The sequence below is a fragment of the Sorex fumeus genome, unplaced genomic scaffold (genome assembly GCF_029834395.1).
Source record: "Sorex fumeus unplaced genomic scaffold, SorFum_2.1 ptg000043l, whole genome shotgun sequence".
NCBI lineage: Eukaryota > Metazoa > Chordata > Mammalia > Eulipotyphla > Soricidae > Sorex > Sorex fumeus.
The window spans coordinates 34,583,291-34,605,929 of NW_026606100.1; the positions used below are offsets into that span (position 1 = coordinate 34,583,291).

Here is a 22,639-nt window from a genome sequence, read left to right on the forward strand (position 1 = left end):
GTCTTCCTTTGCTCCTCAAAAATATCTGAGACAAGTCCTCTAGAAGTTGATTGAACCCAGGTCTTCTGTAGAAAAAACACTCCCAATTCTCTGCTTTCCTTGTATCCTCAATCTTTCTTCATTCCGCTTTTTAACTTTCTGGTCAATTTTCTTTTTTAATTAGATAATCTGGAGATTCTGGAGCATCAATGACATATAGAAGTCACAACTAACATTTATTAAAAACCTAGTGAGAGGGTTATTACTCAGATAGTTGCTCATGATGACATAGCCCTATGTTCATATCCGTTTCATAGAGAGACACAGAGAGGTTAAATTATTATTCCAAGAGGTTATTATTTCAACATTGAATAGCTAGTCTGGGATAAAGAAGAGATATTGTACCCTGATTTCTGACACAAGATACTTTCTCAACCATTGTGCTTGCTTTACCCTTTAAAGGAAAGTCACAGCCTTTGTATTTGTTTTTGGAGAAAAATTGGGCAGTGAACTGTGTTAAGAGGCAGAATGTCCATGCAGAAGGTGAAGGCGTTACCATCAAGTCAAAGGCATGAACCTCATTTTTTAGGAGGAGTGTCAAAAAATGACCACAAAAGAAGCTGGTGGTACAGAATCTATGTCCAGTGAAAGAGATGAAAATGCCTTCAGGCTAAGGAAACTGAGTTTCAGGAAGTAAGTAAAGGAATAAAGATCATGAAGTGAGAACTTTGAATTCTTCCTTGGTCTATTGTCTGTTCCTTTGAAGAGAAAAAGTCTGGAAGCCATTAAATGTTTTTCCTAAGGAACTGCAGTAGCAGTAGGAAATGGAGGGAAATGGAGTAGGGATAGAGATCAAAGTTCGTGTTTCAGTTCTTCAGCTTTTGGTTCTTTTTTTCAACAAAGAACTAGATAAGGAAACTGCAAGGCACAGACAAATAACATTGCAGATTGCTGAGCTCTAACTCTGGGCATTTTCTCGAGGCAGAACTATATTCTTGATATGAACCACCTCTGCAAAGATAAACAAATAAATAAAATTACAATAAGATTATTGAACAGTGTCACATAGACTTTTATTGAAAATGTCAAACAAAAATGAAGCAGTGTTTATGGTGATACTGCACAGCAAAGAAATACATAATAAAACCCATACACACAGCCACTATTTTTTGCCATTTTCCCAAAAAGCTGATGTTTTTCTTCTCTCAAGATCAATTCCTGTTGTTTCTCTTAGTCTCTCCCTTTGTTATAGGGAACAGTTTAGGCTGGGCCAGTTTAAGCAAGAGCCAGAGTCTTCCATTCCCAAACCCATCATCTCATTCAGTAAACAGAATGAAGAAAATATCCTTCTTTGTTGTAAACCCACTCTCTTCCTGGGGCAAATAGCATATGGAATATATAACAGGATGTGTGTGAGTACTGTGGCTTGCTTGCTCCCCATTTGAAGGAGTAATGACAAGAATTAATACTAGAAAAAATCATTTATTCAAGTGCTTGCAACCTGAGTAAATGGTAGCTCTGTCCTTCCACATAAACCATCTTACTCTCAGGCTGGAACTTGGGGTTTTAAGGCTGGTGGGGGAAGCAGGTAAAAACAGAAAAGGGTGGTGAGCTGGTGTGGGAAAACAGGAGGTTGTGTAGTATGCTGCTGACTCATTTGTTAAGTCACTGGGTCACACTAACCTGATCTTTATAGAATGTAAGATGATGTCACTGTTACGTGCAATGATGATAAAGACCTGTGTCCCTTTCAGAATATCACAGGATCCCACAGATGACATACAGACAACAGTAGAGAAATGTTTATCTGGGTTAACAATGTCGCCAACAATGTCACAGTGATATTCTGAGAGGGCCACCAGTGAAAATCCAAAAATAGAAGACCATAATGCTAGATTAGAAAAGGCAACCATGCAGATGGGGAGTAACAGAAAGGAACGAAGCTCAAAGGAGGTCACAGTCTGGAAAAAAGGCTGAGAAATGCTGGTTTCTATGACACCATTAAGGATCAGGTACCTGTAGTTCATTTCTTTTTCCTTTCTCTGTGTATGGTTCCTAGTTTAACACTAAACATGGTGTATAGAACCATTTCTTAACATGAGTAGAAGGGGGAAAGCAAGAAGAGAAGGAGAGACCTAAAATTTGGGGGAAGATTTTTTACTGCCTGCTCCAATACAGTATACATGTGTGTATTGGTGGTTAGAGTAATAGATGGGAATAGCTTTTTCCTATAGAAAAAAATGTAGGAATTTATTCCTATATTTTTGGAGTGAGACATCCCTCACTCTATGTCCTAGCTTATCCTCCCACCTCACTCAACTAGTATTTGCGTCCCTGATATCTCTATGTCTCAGGCATATTTTTTTTGGTGAAACTTAAAATTGGATGAATGTAGATTGCACATCCGCTGTGTCTACACATCAATATGGACGGTTCTGATTTTCTTCTCATCCTACTAGGAGTGTGAGAATTAGCTGAATTAGCTGGTGTGGTTCTGAGGAGGAGTTTCTCTTCTAGTTTCTATCCTACACCCTGCTCACAGTATCAAATCATCCCTAAGATTTTGTTTCCATAAGATCTATTAGGCTCATGTTTAACAAAGAAATTGGTGAACTACATAAAAGCAACGATCCCTTGGCTCCCAGGGTACCTAATTCAAACTGGGCCCCAAAGTACTGAATGCATACTTGCTTGTTGATTGACAAATGTAAGGCGGAGTAGAACTAAGGCCAGCTTTCATAATGAGATGTCAAAATATGATTGATGTTCAAAGAATAATGTGAATTTGGCCAGGCCTTTAATGAATATGTGGATTGGGTAGTGGGTGGGAAAGAACATCTTGTAATCCGCTTTCCCGTTTCCCACAGGGGAGCATGTTCTCTTTTCACTCCTGGTTTTCCATGTTGTGGTATCGCCAGCCTCTCAAAGGAGTAATTGATGTGAAATCAGAACCCACTTGTAAAAATCCATGCAATTATCTCCACTTTGTGTTTTTCTGATATTGACTCCGTGAACACAAACTGAAATAGTGTGGCCGCATGAAAAGAGCCTGTGGTTTCAAATCATTCTGGGCATGCTTTTGAGTCTCAGCTTTTAGTTACAAGGTGACCTAAAGTGACTTGTCTGGGCCTCAGGTCCCCTAAATTTATAATGAGGATGTAATTAGACCTTACTCACAAGGTTTTGCTCTGACCAAATGAGATTCAGTTTAATAATTAAAACTAATGGCATAGAAAACTCTACCAACATTAGTTGTTAAGTCATGGGTGCTGGGTACTAAGACAGGGCTAAAGAGGAACAAGATACATGAGCTACTGTGGAAGCTTCTACAGAACAAGAGACCTAAGATGCATCCACTTTCCAATCATTCAGTTTAGAAGTTGGTACAAAAAGTGCAAAAAGAGAGACATAGGACCATGAGGATGAGAAGGCAAATTAATTCCAATTGAAACATGAGGTGCTAAGTGGTTGGCTTCATAAAGGAGGCAACTTTTGTAATCTAGTATGAAATTTATCAATGCTGTGCCTTCTAATGACATGGGTCAGGGCAAATCCCGTTGAGGAACTGATTCGAAACTATCCATTCTTTGTTCAAAAGGCTTGACAGTAAACATTTGAGCTTCAGTCAGGGTTGCCTAGGGTCGTGGACACTGTCAGGATTTGGAGACCCAAGTTCAGATTTGGGATCTGTCGTTTTAGAGCTGTGTGAAACTGAGTGACCTGATGCATGTCAGCTAATTCATCATTTGAAGAGGCCTCCACAGCCTCCTTCCTTTGGTCATGGTGCATGGGAGCAGATAGTCCCAACAAAATGGGGGCCTTGACTCTCAGCACTGATCATGCTTTGGCTGGCAGAGGGCAGAAAATGCAAGGAATGGGAGTACAGCAGAAAAGCTTCAAGAATAATAATGGAATGTCTCTCAAACTCATGGTTCTGTTGGGGAGGTGGCAGCATTTTCTGAGAAATGACTAGACAGCTGGCTCAGATCTATTCACTGCAATCTTAAAAATTCACTCATCAGCCATGCAAATCCCATGCTAGCAAATTTCTGCAGTCATATCTGGCAGCCTGCATGCATCTACAAGAGCCTCTGGAAATCCCGTGTCACAAAGAAGCATCCTGTTTCTCCAAAAGATTAATGATTTTGTCTGCCTTACCCATTTAAGGTATTTAAAATATCACCAAATCAATACATAGAATCAGTTCTTTTTATGCAGCTATGTATACCTGTCATTTATCCTGTGCTACTGAAGGTACTTGGGTTATATAGCATTGACCATTTAATTCCTATTTTTCTTCTTATACTCATTCTCTCTCTCACCCTTCAATCTGTCGATAGGGTTAGTTTTCACTGGAAAATGTCAGCCCATACAATCAATGAAATGAGCCTATCTGGACCATTAGCTTGTCTTCTGCCTTAGTGTGTTTGGGTTAATAGATGAGCATAGACTGGTTCATTCATAAAAAGTGCATTCTTTTGCTTAAAGTTCTAGAAACTTATAAGTCTGGGGTCTGGTTAGGACAGAGTTCTTGGTCTGTGTCATCTCTCTTGTTGATCTTTCCTCTCTAGGTAGAAGCAGAAAGGGAACTCTTGTTCCTTTTATAAAAGGGACTGATTCCATTTCCCCATCCTCAGGCATGACTTGATTACCTCCCAAAGGTTCTATATACAAATACCGCCACATTTAGGATGAGGTTCCAGCATTTTCATTTGGGGGGTCTACAGCATCTAGTATAGAGCAATTTGTTAGTGAAATTGCTTGTAAAATTTGGGGGTTCCTTAGTTTATGCCATAGGTCTTTCTTACCATCATAATCATAATTATATTTGTAGAATACTTGACAGTTACATGAAAGCATTTTATTATCTTATCCCATTTACTTCTTTGCAAGAGAGGAGTAATTATTATTTGTTCTATTTTTATAGAAAAATAACCTTAAGCCCACAATAAATTGTTACCATGACTAAAAATGTATGCCTGATAAATGGTTTAGCCGAAGTAAGAATCACAGATGTTACAGATAACAGGATCTCACATCCCTTTATCCTTCTCTGTTTTCCCACCATTTTGTTGCTTTATGAATTCTTAGGTACTATAGAAAATAAAAAAGGTTAGTCTCTAATATTGAAGATTTCCTTCAATTAACTGACCTCATAACGATCTCCTGCATGTAGGAAAGAATATATGATATTTTAAATGGAAAAAGAAAAATTACCTATATGGTGGTGTTGGAAGACTATATAGATGGACTTTTAACAGTATCTGTTTTAATTCCTTCTTCATTCCATGTTGTACAAAACTATACTAAATTTATATTCCTTAAAAAGGCATTTTTAATAGGGGAAGTGATTTGGCAAAGGATATATTATGATAGTATGATTTAATATCTCACTCTAGACTTCCCATGAGTAGTTTTGTATATTTGAAACTTTTGCATCTTGATCTGGAAAAGTCAAAATAGATGGTCTAAGTCTTACTTCCCCCCCCACACACACACACATTTTGGTTTTGGATTACACCCAAAGGCTTAAGGAACTCCAGACTCCTGGTATGGATTAGGATCATTCCTGGTGGCTCTCAGGGGGCAGTATTCATTATCAGGAATGAAACCAAATGCAAGGCAAGCACCACACCTCCTATATTATCTCTCTGACTCTCTATGTCTTGCTTAAAACATTTTATGATTATATTAGTTGGAAATTGTGTAATCTTGGGGCAGCTAGGGAAAGCCTCCAGCAGCTCTCTCCCTTGCCGCCTGTGTTCAGTGGACTCAGGCCGCTTCCCACCCCCTTCTTCCCCACCCTGTCAACTGATGCCATGAGCGGATGAAGTAGGAAACGAGGGCCACCGGGCTGGTTGGTGATCAATTGCCATTTATTCCATTCTCCCCATGTGCCTGTTCCAGTCTCACTGAGCCCCTCATTCTAGTCTCACACTGCAACTCATTCTGGTCTTCTTCTGACTCTCCCGCTCATCTCTCTGCTCTCCCTCTCGCAGCTGCGTCTTTCACCTCTCCTGGCACCTGCTCCTGCATTCTTCTGCTACATTATTCTCCCTGTCCCTCTTGCTAGTTTCTCACTGCTCCATCTTGCTGCCCCTGTCTCTCTCTAGTCTCTCATCAACGCCCCCCATTAGGAGTAGATACCATACCCTGTCCAGTAGCACAATCAACATATAAAAACCCTTCTTCTGCTCAATGGCAAAATACTCCTTAGGGGTGTTTCTCCTCTTGTTAGTCCAATAAACTAACCAACATCTTAATTATACTTCTTAATATTAGTTATTTTGTATGGACACAGTAAGAGATAGATTGACCTTGTAGCGTGGCTCTCCTGGGGACATCTCACTATAGATCTCAGACTACAGTGCTCAGGCCAGATCAATCTTTACTAACCCTAGCAGGGTCCCACTCCAGTTGTTACTTTTTGGATCATGACAGAATTTGTCCATGACAATGCTCTTTACTTATAGTTAAGCATTTTGTCACTTTGGCCAGTACCGTTTTGGTGCCAGGGTAGCTCTCAGTTTGTCCTGGGTCCATCCGGTCCCTTGTTGAGACCCTGCTTTTGGGTGATAGGAAGTATGGGCAACTGAGGCTTAAGTCAAGAGAACAAATGCCCAAGGGTGAGTATCATTCAGAGTCAATTAACTCCAAGTTACAAAAGCATAGCATTAACTGCCTTCCTGTGTCTATACAAAAAGGACATTGCTCTGAATTAATTGTGCAAAGAACTTAAGGAAAAGAGAAAAACAGAAGTTAACAGAACACAAAAAATAGGTTACAAATAAACACAGAGGAATGGGAGCACTGTGATGGGAGTAACCCAATAAACCTAAGCTCCCTCTGGCAAGGCGGAAAAGACAAACCAATGCTATCCTACAGGAAATATTTTGTACTTCAGAAAGACAATTGAAATCTCTATGTGTTTTTGTTTTATTTTAAAATCACTAGTATTTTACTTTTCCCTCTAGGAAGGGAAACCTTTGAGAGGAAAACTAGAGACGAGTATAACACTGGAATGTGTCATGCATGTAAACCTATTAGTAACAATATGGTGAACCACAGTGCCTAATTTTTTTTTAAGTGCCTATCATATAGGCAGGCTGGAAGGTGGGAGAGAAACTGGGAACATTGGTAGATGGATGTTCTGGTGATGAGATTGGTGTTGGAATATTGTATGCATTAAATTCAATCATTAATAACTTTATAAATGATAGTGTCTTAATAAATATTTTATTTAAAAAAATTTGGGGGATAGAGCCAGACCCCATGGTGGTCAGGGTTTACTCCTAGCTCTGTACTTAGGGGTAAATACTAGCAAGTTCAGGTGCCAGATGGAATGCCAGGAATAAAACCCAAGTCAACCATGCAAACATATAAAGCAAGCATCATATCCATCATATTCCAGACCCCAAATAATTTTTTTTTTGCTTTTTGGGTCACACCTCCTGGCAGTGCTCAGAGTGTTAGGGTGCAGATCGAGATCTCCCTTTAATGACAAAGAGACTCCAGAGACTGCAAACAGCAAGCAGGGTTTACTGTAAGACTGGCTAGCCAGGGTCGAACCAGCCAACCAGCCGCTGATGCAGACATGCAGGTCCGGCAGGTTAGGCAAGACCCCGAGCTTCTTCAAAGAAGATCTTATATAGGCCTTCACCTGCTGTTACAGAAGAGCCCGTGCATTTCATGGCCAATAGATTCGTAACAACATATACTTTCTTAACCAATCCATTTAAAAGTACATCACTCCTTAGCTTATAGATTCAAAGGTTAGCATTTGTGTGTAGGGTCATTGTGGCTAGCAGGTATCTCATAACTCATAACTCATAACAGACATCTGGTTATCTGAGAGTATCCTGCCCAACCGACGTTGGACTCAGCATGTCATTTGCCTTGCATGTGGCCAACCTGGGTTTGATTCCTCCACCCCTCTCGGAGAGCCCAGCAAGCTTCTGAGAGTATCCTGCCCACCCGACAAAGCCTGGAAAGCTCCCCGTGGCATATTCGATATGCCAAAAACAGTAACAACAAGTCTCACAATGGAGACATTACTGGTGCCTGCTCGAGCAAAATCAATGAACGACGGGAGGACAGTGCAGTGCAGAAAGTGCTTATGTTTTAAAAAGGGAGTGTACCCATAGTCTTTCTTTAACTTACAAGGCCCTCCTAAGACCTTCCTTTACTTCTAAGTCATGTAATCCAAAGCAGATCAGATCTCTTGCTTTAAGACATTTTGGCTTTGGGGTCTCCATGGGTGGTCTTCCCCAGGAAATCATGCTTTCTGTGAACAACAGAACTTCAATGCTCTTTCTCTCTCCTCTGCACAGATAGCCCATAGAACTAGCCTAGAATTTTTGTAAGTCTGTATACACCACCACCAGGACAGTCTCCACAAGGTCTCCAAGGAGTTATACCACATGTCTGTGTGCCCTGCTGAGTCAGACACAAGACGTTGGACTCAGCAGGACAAATACTGTTCCTTGAGTACTTTCTTGGTGTCAGATGAGCGACTGACTGCATTTTTTATGTTATTTTGTGTTTTAACCTCGTGATAACATGTCTATAAGTTAATACTAATATCTGTCTTCCAAAGAAGAAGTTAAGGTTAAATTACCTATCCAGGGTCACAAAACCAGCAAGTGGCAGAAGCAGGATTTGTAACACATGCCAGGGATCATAGCCAATGTGTTGCAATGCTTTGAAATTAGAGAAATAGTCCTCTTTGAAAATATGTCATCAGAAATGTATCCACTTCAGATTCTTTATATTTTTTGAAAAGAAAAAGAAAAAGAAACTCAGAGTCAAGCATACTGTTTCTTCTTCTTGTGCTGTGCATGGTTCACACACAGTCTTTGTCTCACGTTTCTCAATTCACCACCTTTCTCTGCCTTACTGACATTCTCAGCAGGCAGAGAACAATCCTAGAGGGTTTTTGGCCTGGCTGTTGAAGAGGGGAAGTTTCTTTGTTAGTGTTCTTTTTTTTCTAAAGACTGAATGTGTTAACATCCTTCATACACATTTTGACTTTCTATCCTGCTACATATGGACACATACACACACACCCACACATGCGTGCACACACACACACATGCGCACACATACACACAGACAGATATCCCTGCTATCTCAGAGACAGCATTATGGCTTCAGTGCCAATTATCTTCTCCCAAATCCTTGGCAAAGCTATTTTGTGGCTATTATATTAGGACCCTAATAAAAGATTTTATGTGCAAATCTGTTTCAAAGAAGGTTCAGCCTCAGTGTGGTGCACATGTGTTAGGTAATAGATCTACTCTTCCTAGAAGCAGGCAGATAAAACTGCATATTGCATTAACATCCCAGAGCCTCCAGGACATAAAATGAGCAAATGCCACTTCGACAGACACTAAATTTCACATCAAACTGTCTAGCAGCTGAGATGACTTGCTGATAGGGAATCATGTTTTTCTAAGGGGTGCACCTCAGTTTTGATTCAGACATGTGGTGTGGTACCCAAGAAAAGCAATTTTAGAAAATGAGCTCAGGAACCCATAGAAACCCAGGGGACTCTCCTGATACTTTTGGCAACATTCTGATGGGACCTATGACTAGTTATTGATTCCTGTAGCCCAGAAGTAGGAAGCCTATTTCAGAAATGGGATTGTGGAAAGAATTGTGTAGGTGGAGAGGCAGAGAGGAACCTAACAACATCAAGATTTATTTTAAATATTCTGAATAAAATTAACAAGCAGAGAAATTGGAAAAGTTAATTTGTATCGTAACAACGCGACTATTCCCTTTGTATTTTGTTAAGGAAGAGGAAATTATGGTAGAGTCCATGTGAGAAGTAACTAGCATATGCCTATAAGGGTGATCATCTATCTTGCCTTGGGCATATTATTCACATTGTATTGGAACCTGCAAGATCCTCTAACTGGGAAAGATTCTGTCATTTCTTATGAAGACTACAGCTCTGTGTAAGCAGAATTTATTTCCATTATGTCCGTCTTATTCACAGATTCCAACAGCAATACCATTCACTTCTGTGTAACAATAGGTCATTGATTTCTCAGTGCTAGGAAATTGATATGAACTCTCACCTAGAAAGATCTACTTTGTTGGTGGGCATCTTATCTGGGAAATTGGAATTTGAGTGACATAGGCGTCATTCTCTGCCAACTGGATATATGGAAATTTCACATAGCCTGAAGAACTAGCATATGCTGTGCAGTCAGATGAACTTGGATTCAAATTCTAGCTTACTTGCTGGTTTAAATTCCACACATACTTACTGTCTTGAATATAGTAAAGAACTTCCCTAGCCCTTAATTTCTTGCCTGCATACAATTCTATAGCAAAGCAGTGGTCAGCACATAATTAATATTCAAGGTAGGTTATATTACTAATATTTACCATGTAAGCTACAATTAATATAAACAGAAATGTTTGAAAAATATCCATTATTATTATGGGTATTATTATTATTATTATTATGCCAGAGAGCCCAGCAAGATAACAAGAGTATCTCACTTGCACAGCAGAGCCTGGCAAGCTCCCCATGGTATATTCAATATGCCAAAAACAGTAACTACAAGTCTCATAGTAGACAATACTGGTGCCTGCTCGAGCCAATTGATGAACAATGGGAGGGCAGTGCTACAGACTGTGCTATTATTATGGTATAATAATATGGGTATAAGACATAATCCATGATACTCAGAAAAGTTTGTTTCTGCTTCTCAGATTACTTATGCACAGTCAATGAATTCTAAGTTCTATCTATAGCAGAAAGAGGTTTAACATGCCTCTAAGTTCCCTGGTTTCATTTTCAGGTGTATATTTTCCTCTCTTCTCTTGGGCAAGCCATCATCTAGAAGCAAGGGGAGATGAAAAATAAAGGATATATGGTGTTGGGCTTGGCCACAGCTAGAGTGGAAGCATATCAGAAGAGACAGATGTGTTTAATGGCCAGTGCTACTGTCCAAAGGAATCATTTTCACTGGCCAGGAGCCCGATTAAACCTGTAAAATGGAAATCCAGAAAATCAGATTAACGAGCCAGTCATTAGTGAGGAAAAGACCCAGCTAATTCTGTGTTTAGCATGACGAATGGGCCCAGAGCAAATAATTGGATGACATTCATCAAATGTAAAATAAAAGGTGTCACTAAAAGGGAAAGTGGTAATAATCTTTGGGATTTACAATGCCAGCAAATTTGCTTGTAAGGAAGAGAAAGTTCATCAAAATAGATTAATTGTCGTCACTAAACTTTATTTCTTTCTTGTGTGGTTGCCAACAAGTCACACAAATACTTAGGAAGAGACCGAAAATGTATCAACCTGGTGTCTGGGAGGAAAAGATTCTATTCCCTGGGATGGTGCTCAAGTTTCTGTTTGAGATCCGAAGACTGGGCATTCTTCTCTACAGCCAGGCTTTAGTCATTGAGCAGTGGGGGAATTTTTCTGGTGAATTCTTGATCCCAATAATACATTATTCACTTATTCTGTAGGTATTGAGCCCTGTTGTATATCTGACATTTTGGGTTATGTTCATTACTGGTGAAAGGGTTGGACCATAGGCTGGATTTGTGCAATGATGGTGATGATAAAAAATGCTGAGCAAGTTTGTTGGCTTTCTCAAGACTCAATTTATTGACCTGTAAAGTAAATATGTTAAGTATGTATATGTGTGTGTTTCAGAAAGAGAGAGAAGAGAGAGAGAGAGAGAGTGAGAGAGAGAGAGATTAAGCTATGACTTTTAATTTGCTTATTGTAGCATTTTATGTAATAAGATTTTATTGCATGGTAGTTATTGCTCTTATTTTTATTACTTCATGTCTTCCCCCTCCCCCTTTTTAAAATTGAATCATCATGATACAGTCTCAAAGGCTTCATAATCTGGTTTCAGTTATACAATGTTCGAACACCTATCCCTCCACCAGTATAAACTTCCCACCAACAATATCTCCCACATCCTTCTGCCACCCCTCCCCCAGCCTGCCTCTATGGCAGGCATATTTCTTCTCTCTTTCTCCCTCTCTCAATCTTTCTGTCTTTCTCTTTCTCTCTCTCTCCTTTTGGGTTACAGTTTGCAATACATATACTGAGAGGCTATCACCTCATCTTTTTTTTATATGAAGGCTTAATGTTTTAGATGTGACATCTGTGTCTAACATTTTCCGTGAATACAAAGAAACATGCAAAGTAGAGAGATTATAAAAGGTTTAAGATGGTCAAATCAGGGCTGAGGATATGGTTCATTGGTATGCATGAATGCATGAGACTTGGTTTATATCCACAGTAATACGAAACAAAAAAGATATTGTAAACTAGGTGATAACACTGTGTTGTAATTGTGAGATTAGTACAGTGAACGGAAGGCTCTTGTTTGTCACAATGGAACAACAGCTTTAGAACCAAACTTACTATGTTTAATTTTTTCTTATCTTGGACAAGACTCTCCGTTCCTAAGACTGTTTTAGGGTTTTTCTGAGGATCACCTCATGAGAGCTGCCAAATTGATCTTTACCATGTACCTTTCAATCAGTGACACCTCTTTTGTTGTTGTTGTTATTATTATTATTATTATTGGTTTTATATCTTCAGGTCACTTGTCATAACACCAACATTCCAAATAACCAAGCATTTGCCTCTTTAAAACAAGACATGAAAGGTGTTTGGAAGATTATGTCTACCACAGGAGTCAGAGTTGAAAGTGTGGTAAAAATGGAAGAAATGAAGTTGAGAGAAGGGAGAGATTACAATAAGTTTATGGCTGTAAAACTCACTGAGATTTAAGGTATCTTTGGATTTCCTCTGACACTGCATGGGATATATCAAAAGTTATATAGGCAGTGTTGAAGGAGCCAGCATGCTATTTCTGATAGGGGCCTCAGGGAACCTCTGGGTTTATTAGGCTTTGTATAGCCCCTAAATGTTTTAGGTCATTCACTGGTGTCTCTGAAGTGTCACTTCACAGTCTCTTCCTGAATGAATTCTCCCAGAATGTGTATGTGTGTCAGCTTGGGAGAAAGATTAGGAGCTTTTGTGCGGCTGTCACAGATACAGTGGGGCTGAATAGCCACTTTGGGAGTGAGGTGGGCTGGGAGCATGCTGGCACCCTGTTGGGATCACAATGATCCTTTGATCCTTGATTAAACATGATTAAGACCTGCCTCCCTGCATGCCACCATCAGCACCAGCTCTGATCTGTGGTACTGATAAAAGTCTTGGTAGAATCCTGATTCTGTTCCATGTAGACGTGACTGGAGTCTTTTGGGAGAAGCTTCTCTTTGCTAGCTGAGCGCTGGACAGTATTTGGGGACAGGACTCATTTTTGGCTATTTGTTTACTTCCCCAGGTACTTTTGGTGCAGTTTGTGTCCCACAAAGAGCTGATTTGAAAGCCTATGATAGGTAACACAGGGATATGTTTAGGGACTTGAAAACTTTCTCAGAGCTCAAGAGCTAGTACAGAGTTAAGGCACATGTATTGCATGCAGCCAACCCCAGTTCAGTCTCCCTCTGACTCCATATGCTCTCCCACCCCAGGCATTATCAGGTGCAGCTCTGGAGATCCCTGAGAACTGCTGGGGGTTCCCTGTAGATATCTGCTTCACTAAGCCCGAGCAGACCTGCAACTAGGGGGACCTTGTACTGGAATAACCAGGAGCCCCTGCCTGCTCTCCCCAGCTTCCTGAGCACCAGTTAGGGGATCCCCTGAAGATAAAGGGCCGGGGGGAGGGAGGAGATGTGTATCACAGTCAGAGATCCTTTGACAGTGATGGGAATTTATTGTTTGTTTTATAGGTAGAATTGGACTCCTCCTCCTAGAGATACTGTTAGGGCTGAAAATGGTGGCTCAGTACTTAGCCCAGCAGTATGCTGCCTGAAGGTGTGTGGAAGGGAAATCTGGGCAAGGGTTCAACTCGAGAACTTGAACTGCCATTTGAGCCATAGTCTCAATTCCTGAAAACATTTTAATATTATTTAGAGAGGGTATTTGTATAGCACATCTCTTCAATTCCACTGTTCTTCCTGCATTAACATATGCCTCAGAGACCTGGGCCCTACGAAAACAGGATGAGAAGGCTATTCGGGTCTCTCAAAGAGGAATCGAAAGAGCTATGCTTGGAGTATCATGCTTCACTCAAATGAGAGATAGAATCTGGAGTTCTGATCTCCATCAACGCTCAAGAATCAGGGACGCTGTCTCATTTGCCAAGGCATCAAAAATCAGATGGGCTGGACACGTAATAAGGTTTAGAGACGACTGTTGGACTAGAGCCATTACTGACTGAATTCCACAGGATGTCAAAAGATCGCGTGGACGCCCACCTACAAGATGGTCAGACTTCTTCATGAAGATGCTGAATGATCGGTTTGAGGCTCTGCATGTTCCTAGAACGAGCAGATGCCATTGGGCTACGCTAGCACGCAACAGGGATGAATGGAGACCCTACTGGCACCTGCTCGAGTAAATCGATGAATAACGGGGTATCAAGTGATCAAGTGATTTGTACAGTATAGTAAATGTGCTAAATGCCCCCGAATTATACACACTAAAATGATTCCCTATTTTTGTCATCAGTTATCAATGAAGCTGTTTATCATCACTGGACTCACCAATCAGGAAAAGATCTTTTCTCAGAAAGGGAGGCAGGCTCCAGGCTAGGTGAGAAGGCACAGAGGCACCGAGCCTGTTTTCAGTCGTGGTAAAAATTCCAGTTCTATGCTACTTCAAGTGTAGTCTCCAGGCCAGCAGCATCGGTGTGATCTGAAAACTTATTAGAAGAGACATGTCTTGGAGCCCAGCCAGATTGATTGAATCAGACTCTGGGGGTGGACCCAGCAGCCGGAGTTTTAACAAGCTCTCCAGGTGCCTCTGATGCACACAGACGCTTCAGAGCTACTAGTCTCCATGTTGGGCAGCAGGTATGTTTACCTGTGTTGGTTTTAGGATTAAAAATCAAGGATTTCATAAAAGCAAATGAATAGGACCATGCAAAACCTTATGGTGACTGTTTTAGATCCAACCATTTAATCTGCAGTCACGTGGTTGATATTTATTTTGAAAAGGAGAGGGGAGAAAAAGAACTTCTCAGCCACTTATTGATCTTACTAAGTCAACAACCCCTGAGCCAATGCAGAACAATATAGATTTGGAACAGATGTCTTATCGGGGGGAAAAAAAAGTCCTGGAATCGAAGACAAGCAGGCTTCTAATTGGAAAATAAAGATGTAGGTATTGCGCTGAACATCAGGGAACAGACGTGACTCTTGTTGGTTCCCAGCCTGCATCTTTCCCCAAGTTTTTCCCAAGGTTCTGTCTTCACGCTGACTCTAACATCTGCTCTACCTGGCAGCTTGTGGTACTGGCTTTGTGGGCCTCCAATCTGTGCCGAGAATAAGGGGGGGTACCCTGGGAGAGGCCATCTCTCAGAGTGGGGACAGTTGGGTGACTGTCAACAGAGATGTTATACTCTGCCTGCTACCACAGCCGCAATGGATGGGTGCCAGGTTTGGCCTGGAGTGGGATAACTGGCTTTTCTCCAGCAAGTGCTTGGGCCTTATTGGGAGGGGAGTGTGTGCCTCCTGTAATTGCCTCCACAGTACAGCAGCCTGCTTGCTATTGTTGTCCTGCTATTTTCTCTGAACAGACTATGCATTCTTCTCTTGTGAATATTAATTTCCCCTGAGTTGGGATAACAGGGCTGAGAGCAGCCATCTGCAGTGCTGTGTCATCCTGGTAGGACTTTTCAACAAGCTCAGGCCAGAGAGCCATTCCACAGAGTGGTTTCCAGGTTCCTGTAAGAACCCAGCCTTGCCCCTGCAAGATTGCAAAAGCAATTCCCCTGCTTTGAAATTGCAGAATTGGAAGTCTGCCCTGGGATTTGTGACTTCCTGATCTGTAGTTCTCTCTCTGATCTTTGATGTCTTTATGTGAACAAATTGCTGATGGAAAGAAGCAATAGATGTCTACTCAATGCATTGTTTTGCAAATATGAAGGAAACCTTTTGTGCTCAGAGCAGAGGAAAATGGGTTTCAAATTCTGAGCTTGGAGTGAGGACTGGTGGATGACTTCCCATATACACCCAACCCTCTTTCTCTCAGCAGCTGCTGGGAATGGGTACCATGTTTGGCGTGGAGAGGAAGGTCTGTTTTTATTCATGAGTTTAGAACATTATTATTAAGATCCAGAAAAAGATGTTTTTTGATAACAGTATGATTAATGCAATAGATTAAAATACTTCAAAATAAACAAACTGAAGAGCAGATCTGGAGTGATAGTGTGGAGAATAAGGTATTTGCCTTGCACATGGTAGTCATTGGTTTAGTCCTTCACCCTAGATATCTCCTGAACAGTGCTAGGAGTAATGCTTGAATGTAGAACCAGAATAAATTTGAGCAGGCCCAACTTCTATGGGCCACAAGAAAGACTAAAATGTAAATAATGATTTTAGCCCACTTTAATAGCTCCTCTATCCTCATTATAAAGTATTTGTTAAAGGCTTGAGTGATAATACAACTGGTAGGGCATTTGCCTTGCATGGTGCCAACCCAATTTTTATCCCCAGCACCTCTTAGGGTCCCCTGAGAACTGTCAGGAGTGATCCTTGAGCAAAAATCCAGGAGCTTGCCCTCAACACCACCAAGTGTGGCCCCAAAATAAACACAAAGAAAGTATTTGTCAACTGTAAACTCTATGCAGAGCTAACTTAATGACAAAATATAAAGTTCCTGCTTTCAGAGGAAATGTCAGCCAGTAGGAAGACAGTTGTCATTGCTCATAATTTGTCTAAGTGCTATGGACTGAAATACCTCCAGTGGGATTGAAAGCTCAAACTCCAGCAAGAGATGGTCTCTTAAAGGTTGTCACAGAAGTAGAGAGATCGTAGTGGGTAGGGCACTTGCCTTGCATGTAGCCAACCCAGGTTTGATCCTCACCACTGCATATGGTCTCCTAAGCTTCACCTGGAGTGATTCCTGACCCTGAGCCAGGAGTCAATCCTGAGCATCCCTAGGCGATAGCACAGCTGGAGGGCGTTTGCCTTGCATGCAAATACTAATTAATTAAAAAAAATTGTTACAAAATTGGTGGCTGCTATGAACACACTTCATATATTCCAACTCATGCCATGATCCTTGACTTTATCTGACCTCTGTGTTTTCCCACTTCCAGGTAACAACTGGAGGAAGAGCCAGCTACTACGTGTCCTATCGAAGAGAGGCCTTTGCTCAGATCAAGTTGCCCAAATATTCACTGCCTAAGGTACTCCCACCTGCTGTCCAGGGCCCTGCCACAAAGCAGGGATAAAGAGGCTGCCTTGTGGGGCTTTGGGGAGGCTGATGACTGTCTCGAAGATGGTTTACACTGGGACTGGGGACGGCTAGAGAGGGGATGGTCTCTGCTCTTGTAAACTGCTCTCAGGTTCTGTATTCCCCACAGCAGCATATGTGGACAAGAGTTTTGATTTCCTATGACTGAAATATCTAGTATAACCTTGGGTCATTTCCCAGATTGTAATGAAATGAACACTAACTTTGGAGTCTTCTCTAAGGGTGCCTCCTTTTTCTAAAACCGTATTGCTAGATAGAATCGTAGGTTCATAATGGCCCAGGCAGGAGAATAGATGTGTGTGTGTGTGTGTGTGTGTGTGTGTGTGTGTGTGTGTGTGTGCATGTTGAAAGTGCTCAGGCGAGTTTTACTGAGTTTCTGCCTCCTCCTTGTAGGTTTAATGCTACATACAAATGCATTCTCTCTGCATCTGCTCCTTTTCCCACTCTGAGTAATTAAAAAAGAATCATTTACTGAAATGTTAATATCAAATGATGGCATTTTAACTCCCCTATTGGAAAACCATAAAACTTAACCCTGGCCATCCTGAACATTGGCCTCTGGGAAGAAATAGATCTTAGACCTCATTGTGAACAAGGATACTATATAATTGCATCACCTGATGAAATTTCAGAAGCCAGTCTCAGGTTGGACACATATCAAATGTAATAGAACAACGATGTGGTGCTCCAAGTCACTGCTAAGAAACAAACCATGCAAGACTGAAAGGGTGCAGAAGTGGGAGGAATCATGCGATGAAAAGGTGGTGAATGTCTTCCCCCAGTTGTTTTTATTTTTATCATTACTCATGTATCTTGATTGGGGTTTGTTCAGTCATTTTTTAAAATTCATTTATTCACCAATGTACTCTTATTCCCATTTGAGTTGGGACACTGTGTCTTTGTACTTGGCCATTATTAACTGTTTGAGTAGAGTAGTAGAGAGACAGAAATAGTTTGTGCCATCATGAACCATTTTTTTTCTGGCAGACAAGAAAATTGTTGAACACACATAGATATAAAGAATGTTACAGGTATGAAAGCTCAAGGGCTGTTCTAGTGTGAAAGCTGGTGCTGACTCACACTATCCAGTGAGGATACATTTCCTAGGGAACTGATGTTCAAACCAATGCAGAGAGATAGGGAGTTCATTCTGCAATGAACACTCAGAGAAAATACATGAGGAGATTCTATTTAGGAGAGTTTATTGTAGGGCTGGAGCAATAGCACAATGGCTAGGGAATTGCTTTCCACACAGCTGACCTGGATTCAATCCCTAGCTCCCCAGATGGTCCTCTGAGTACTCAGTTGTGATCCCTGAGCACAGAGCCAAGAGTAAGCCCTGAGCGCTACCAACAGAGGGCACATTCCAACAGAGGGCACACACCATGGGATGTAGTCTTTCCCCATCCAATTAAAAGGAAGAGTATTGCTGATTCAACAGAGTAAGAACAGGGGTATGGAGACTGAAAAATGAGGAGGTCGAGAGACTAAATAGAATAGGTCCATATTAAATTACCTCAGGGTCAAGGGAATCAATTTTTTATTTTCTCTTCCCTCCCTGTCATCAGCTTTTGTCAGCCTAGAGGGGAGGATAGTATTGTGGCTAGAGATAGTACCACCAGACATTCTAAATCCAAACAGGCCAGTGTCCAGCTTGGAGAAGATGAGGAAGGAGGAATTCACAACCTATGTGTTCTGAAGGGAAGGGGCCTTGCACAATAGCCCAGATTTCTCTGGGATGCCCTAGGGAAAGTGTTTCAGAACTTTCCAAACCATCTCCCCAGTGTGAGGTTATTTTATTTTATTTTTTTGTCTGCTTGTGTGCATACTTTATATGCTTTTTTTCTTCCTCAAGAAAACAAACAGTTTTCGTTCCCCTGGGTAGTGTGGCTGCAGGTGGGGACAAATGAAGCCTTGAATTGATTACAGCCCTGGCACACTCCATTAATGATTAGCACCCCCATGGCAATATATTGTCATGGGCCATCCGTGCCGCCACTTTTATAGGACTCCATTCAGAGAAGCTTCTCATTAATATGAGGGCCGCTGTGAAAATAGCTGGATGGTTATCGATCCTCTTTATTAGCCAACATTGGCTCAGATTTTTCTTATGAAAACCAAGGAGGCAAGGATGCAGGAGGCAAAGGGGGATGTGGGGGGTGGGGTGAGTTCTTTCCGAGGCTTTCAAATGAAAGTGGCTTTTAAACAAGTTGTTGCCATCCTGTATTGTGGCATGGTAGCCGCTAGGCATCTTCCTTTAAAACAAAAGCACAGCCAAGTTCCCTGTCATCCTTGCCCTGACACCTCAACTCCCAGCTGGTCTGTTCGGTGTTCGGAATCCTGTCTCCTGGGGCCCTCCGTGGCTTTGAAGTGTTTTGCAGAAAATGAAATGAGCCCCATTAATAATGAGCAGTATTATTAGGAGCAGCCACCTTGTGCTGAGCCCTGCATAACCTGGTCCCTGAGCATCTGCTTGGCACGCACAGTGCAATAGGCATGAAAAACCTGTTCCAGCAGAGGGCATGGAGGCAGATGACACAAAGCAATGGTAGCCCAGGGAAAAGGCTGTGGAGCTCTGAGCACAAATCCTGAGCTTTCATTCCAGCTCTGCTTCTGATTCAGTCCAGAGCCCAGATCGCCATTGTAAAATGGGATCAGCAGACTTGGTGGCAAAGTTGAAAGGGTTCCACAAATGGCTTTGTGTAAAGGCTAATGTATAAAAGAAGCAGGAAGAATAATTGTGATCCAGAGGAAACTAATACTGAACCTACCTACATGCATGAGTGGAATTCCATGTTTCTGGGATGATCCTGTTCTGCACTGGGCTGGGACTTAGCATCGCCCAAATTTCTCTGTCCTCTCACCGCAGAAAGTCTGATATCTGTGCTTTCGTCTCTCACATTCTGGATTTATTTTATTTTATTTTTTGCTTTTTCGGTCACACCTGGCGATGCACAGTAATTACTCCTGGCTCTTACACTCAGGAATCACTCCTGGTGGTGCTCAGGGGACCATATGGGATGCTGGGAATCAAACCCAGATTGGCTGCATGCAAGGCAAATGCCCTTCCTGCTGTGCTATTGCTCCCGCCCCTCTGGATTTATTTTTAACACGTTACTCTAATAGTCATTTCTTCAAGATAACAATTTATGGTTTTGTTTTCTTTAGTGGGGGGAAGGGAAGCGGGAAGGGACTTGTGACCATACCCAGTGGGGCTCAGGTCTACTCCCTGCTTTGTGCTCACTGGGTCATATGCTAGGGGTCAAACCTGGACTTCCTACAGTCAGTGCCTGTGCTCCAGCTTGTTGAGCTGTCTCTCTGCTCCCCACAGGGAACCATTTCTACCTTCTCATTTCTTTCTGTATGGGACTTAGTTTGCTAGCAATGATATGGAACACTACCTGAGCCAGATGTTCCTGGAAAAACACTAATAGTTAAGAAGACCCTTCACACGTCAGTGTTTTTGACATGGCTCACTGCAAAAAAAATTATCATTTTCCCTCATCATTGTTGACTGTTATGCACCCTGCCTCCCTTTTCCCCACTGACAAGATCAAATCTCATTCTTTGTCTCATAAACCTTTAGCTATTTCTCCCCCACTGAACAAGCTGCACAAAACACCCATTAATTTATTTTCTTCAAACTTATTCTGGCTTCTGCTGACCTGCAAAACCCTGAACTTTATCCTCTCTTGAGCAGATAGATGCCAATACTGGGAGGTTCAATAACCTCTGGAACTCATAATAGCCTTTCTGGAAGTCACCTGACCCAAAGGAATAGTTTCCTGTCTAGTCGTTGGATCCTGCCACCAGCCTACCCCACCCTAGGCTGTACACTCTTGTTTGTCTGCACCCTGCAAAGTGCCTCTTTCCAGACTTCTCCAAGGTGCTCGCAGATATTACTATTAGCACGTTCTCCCTTTGGCACTGCAAATAAAGTCTCTCCTAACCTATCTCTGATTTTTTTTAATTTGTTGCAGAATATGATCAATTTCACTTTAAATAATTGAAGAGAGGAGAGAGAACTATGTTTTAGAAAAAAGTGTTATAATTGTACCAAGGTTGACATTAACCTTTCTTTTTATTTCTTAGAAAAACTTTTGCTTAAATTTTATGGTTCCCCAAATCCTTCTTTGCCTTATCAAAATCACACTTCTTAGAGTTAATCCTCATCACATTTCTCACTTTCAATTCCCTCTTTAACTCCCTGCTAGCTTTCTTCTGCTCTCTTCCACTTTTCCACTAAAAATTCTCTAGCATTCTAAATTCTCTGGCAACCACCTGATTGACAAATCAAATCAAATGTGTACATTTTTACTTTTTTATTTATTTCTGTCTTCATTTCATATTTTTGCACTTGAACAGTTGGAAAAATATCCACAATTATGTGCTGAAACTTTTGCTTTGCACACCACCAATCCAGGTTTGAGCCCCAGCACATCTTGTATGGTACTCCAAGCCCTGCCAGAAATGATTCCTGAGTGCAGAGCAAGAAGTAATCACTGAGCATTTCCAGGTGATCCAAAACCAAAAACAAACAAACAAAAATCCACATAAGTGGATTCTCTTCCAATTGGCAGTGTTTTATTATGTCTCTGTTTTTCAGGATTCCCTTCCCTTCCCATCCTTTAAATGTTAACATTCCCTTAGTTTGCCGCATAATTCTTAGGTGATATTATTCCTAAAGTCCAGATAATTTTATGGAAATCAGGACTATATAACCACTGTATATTTGAAGAACATTCCCTTAACAATCACAGTTAACCACTCTAGAACTGAGTTTATAGTCAACTATTTGCTACTATTTATATTCCTGCCCTTCTCCCTTTTATTAAGTTATTCAATTTATTTATTCATTATGCTTGTTTGTATGTCTACTGTGTACTATATACTCTGAGAAATACTAGATATAAAATGATAAAAGAGTTCCTGCCTCTTGGGATGTTCCTGAGAGAGACAGGCATCAAGCTAATAATTACAGAAATGATCAATTATGGTCTAATGAATGCTCAAAGAAAGGGTAGAAACTTTCCTAGCTTGGATGTCTCAAGTATTAAACTTATGTCCCTTTCCCTTAGTATCCTATAGAATCTACTTTATTTATTTATTTATTCATTTTGGTGAGTGACTCCCCAGCAGAGCTATTTCTAGCAGTTATCAGACATCAAGCTAGGTTCTAGTGTATTCCAGGCAAGTGCTCCAGTCCTTTCTTTGAGCTATCCCCTGCCCTGAGTCTGCTTTCTTACCATCTCACCAGGTGGTTTCAATGAGCAGCAACTTAGTTACATTGAGTCTTCATGGGTTACCACCTGGATCATTACAGTGACCTTCCAAATCTTC

The 22,639-nt window shown here is 41.2% G+C and overlaps 1 protein-coding gene across 1 annotated transcript in view; it reads left to right on the forward strand.

Moving 5' to 3' along the window:
* Positions 1-22,639, forward strand: part of SORCS3 (sortilin related VPS10 domain containing receptor 3) — a 638,571-nt gene that overhangs the window by 486,337 nt on the left and 129,595 nt on the right. Inside the window, exon 8 of the mRNA XM_056120660.1 lies at positions 17,142-17,231. Within this exon, the coding sequence (XP_055976635.1) occupies positions 17,142-17,231 (90 nt within the window). The remainder of the gene's footprint in view (positions 1-17,141; positions 17,232-22,639) is intronic.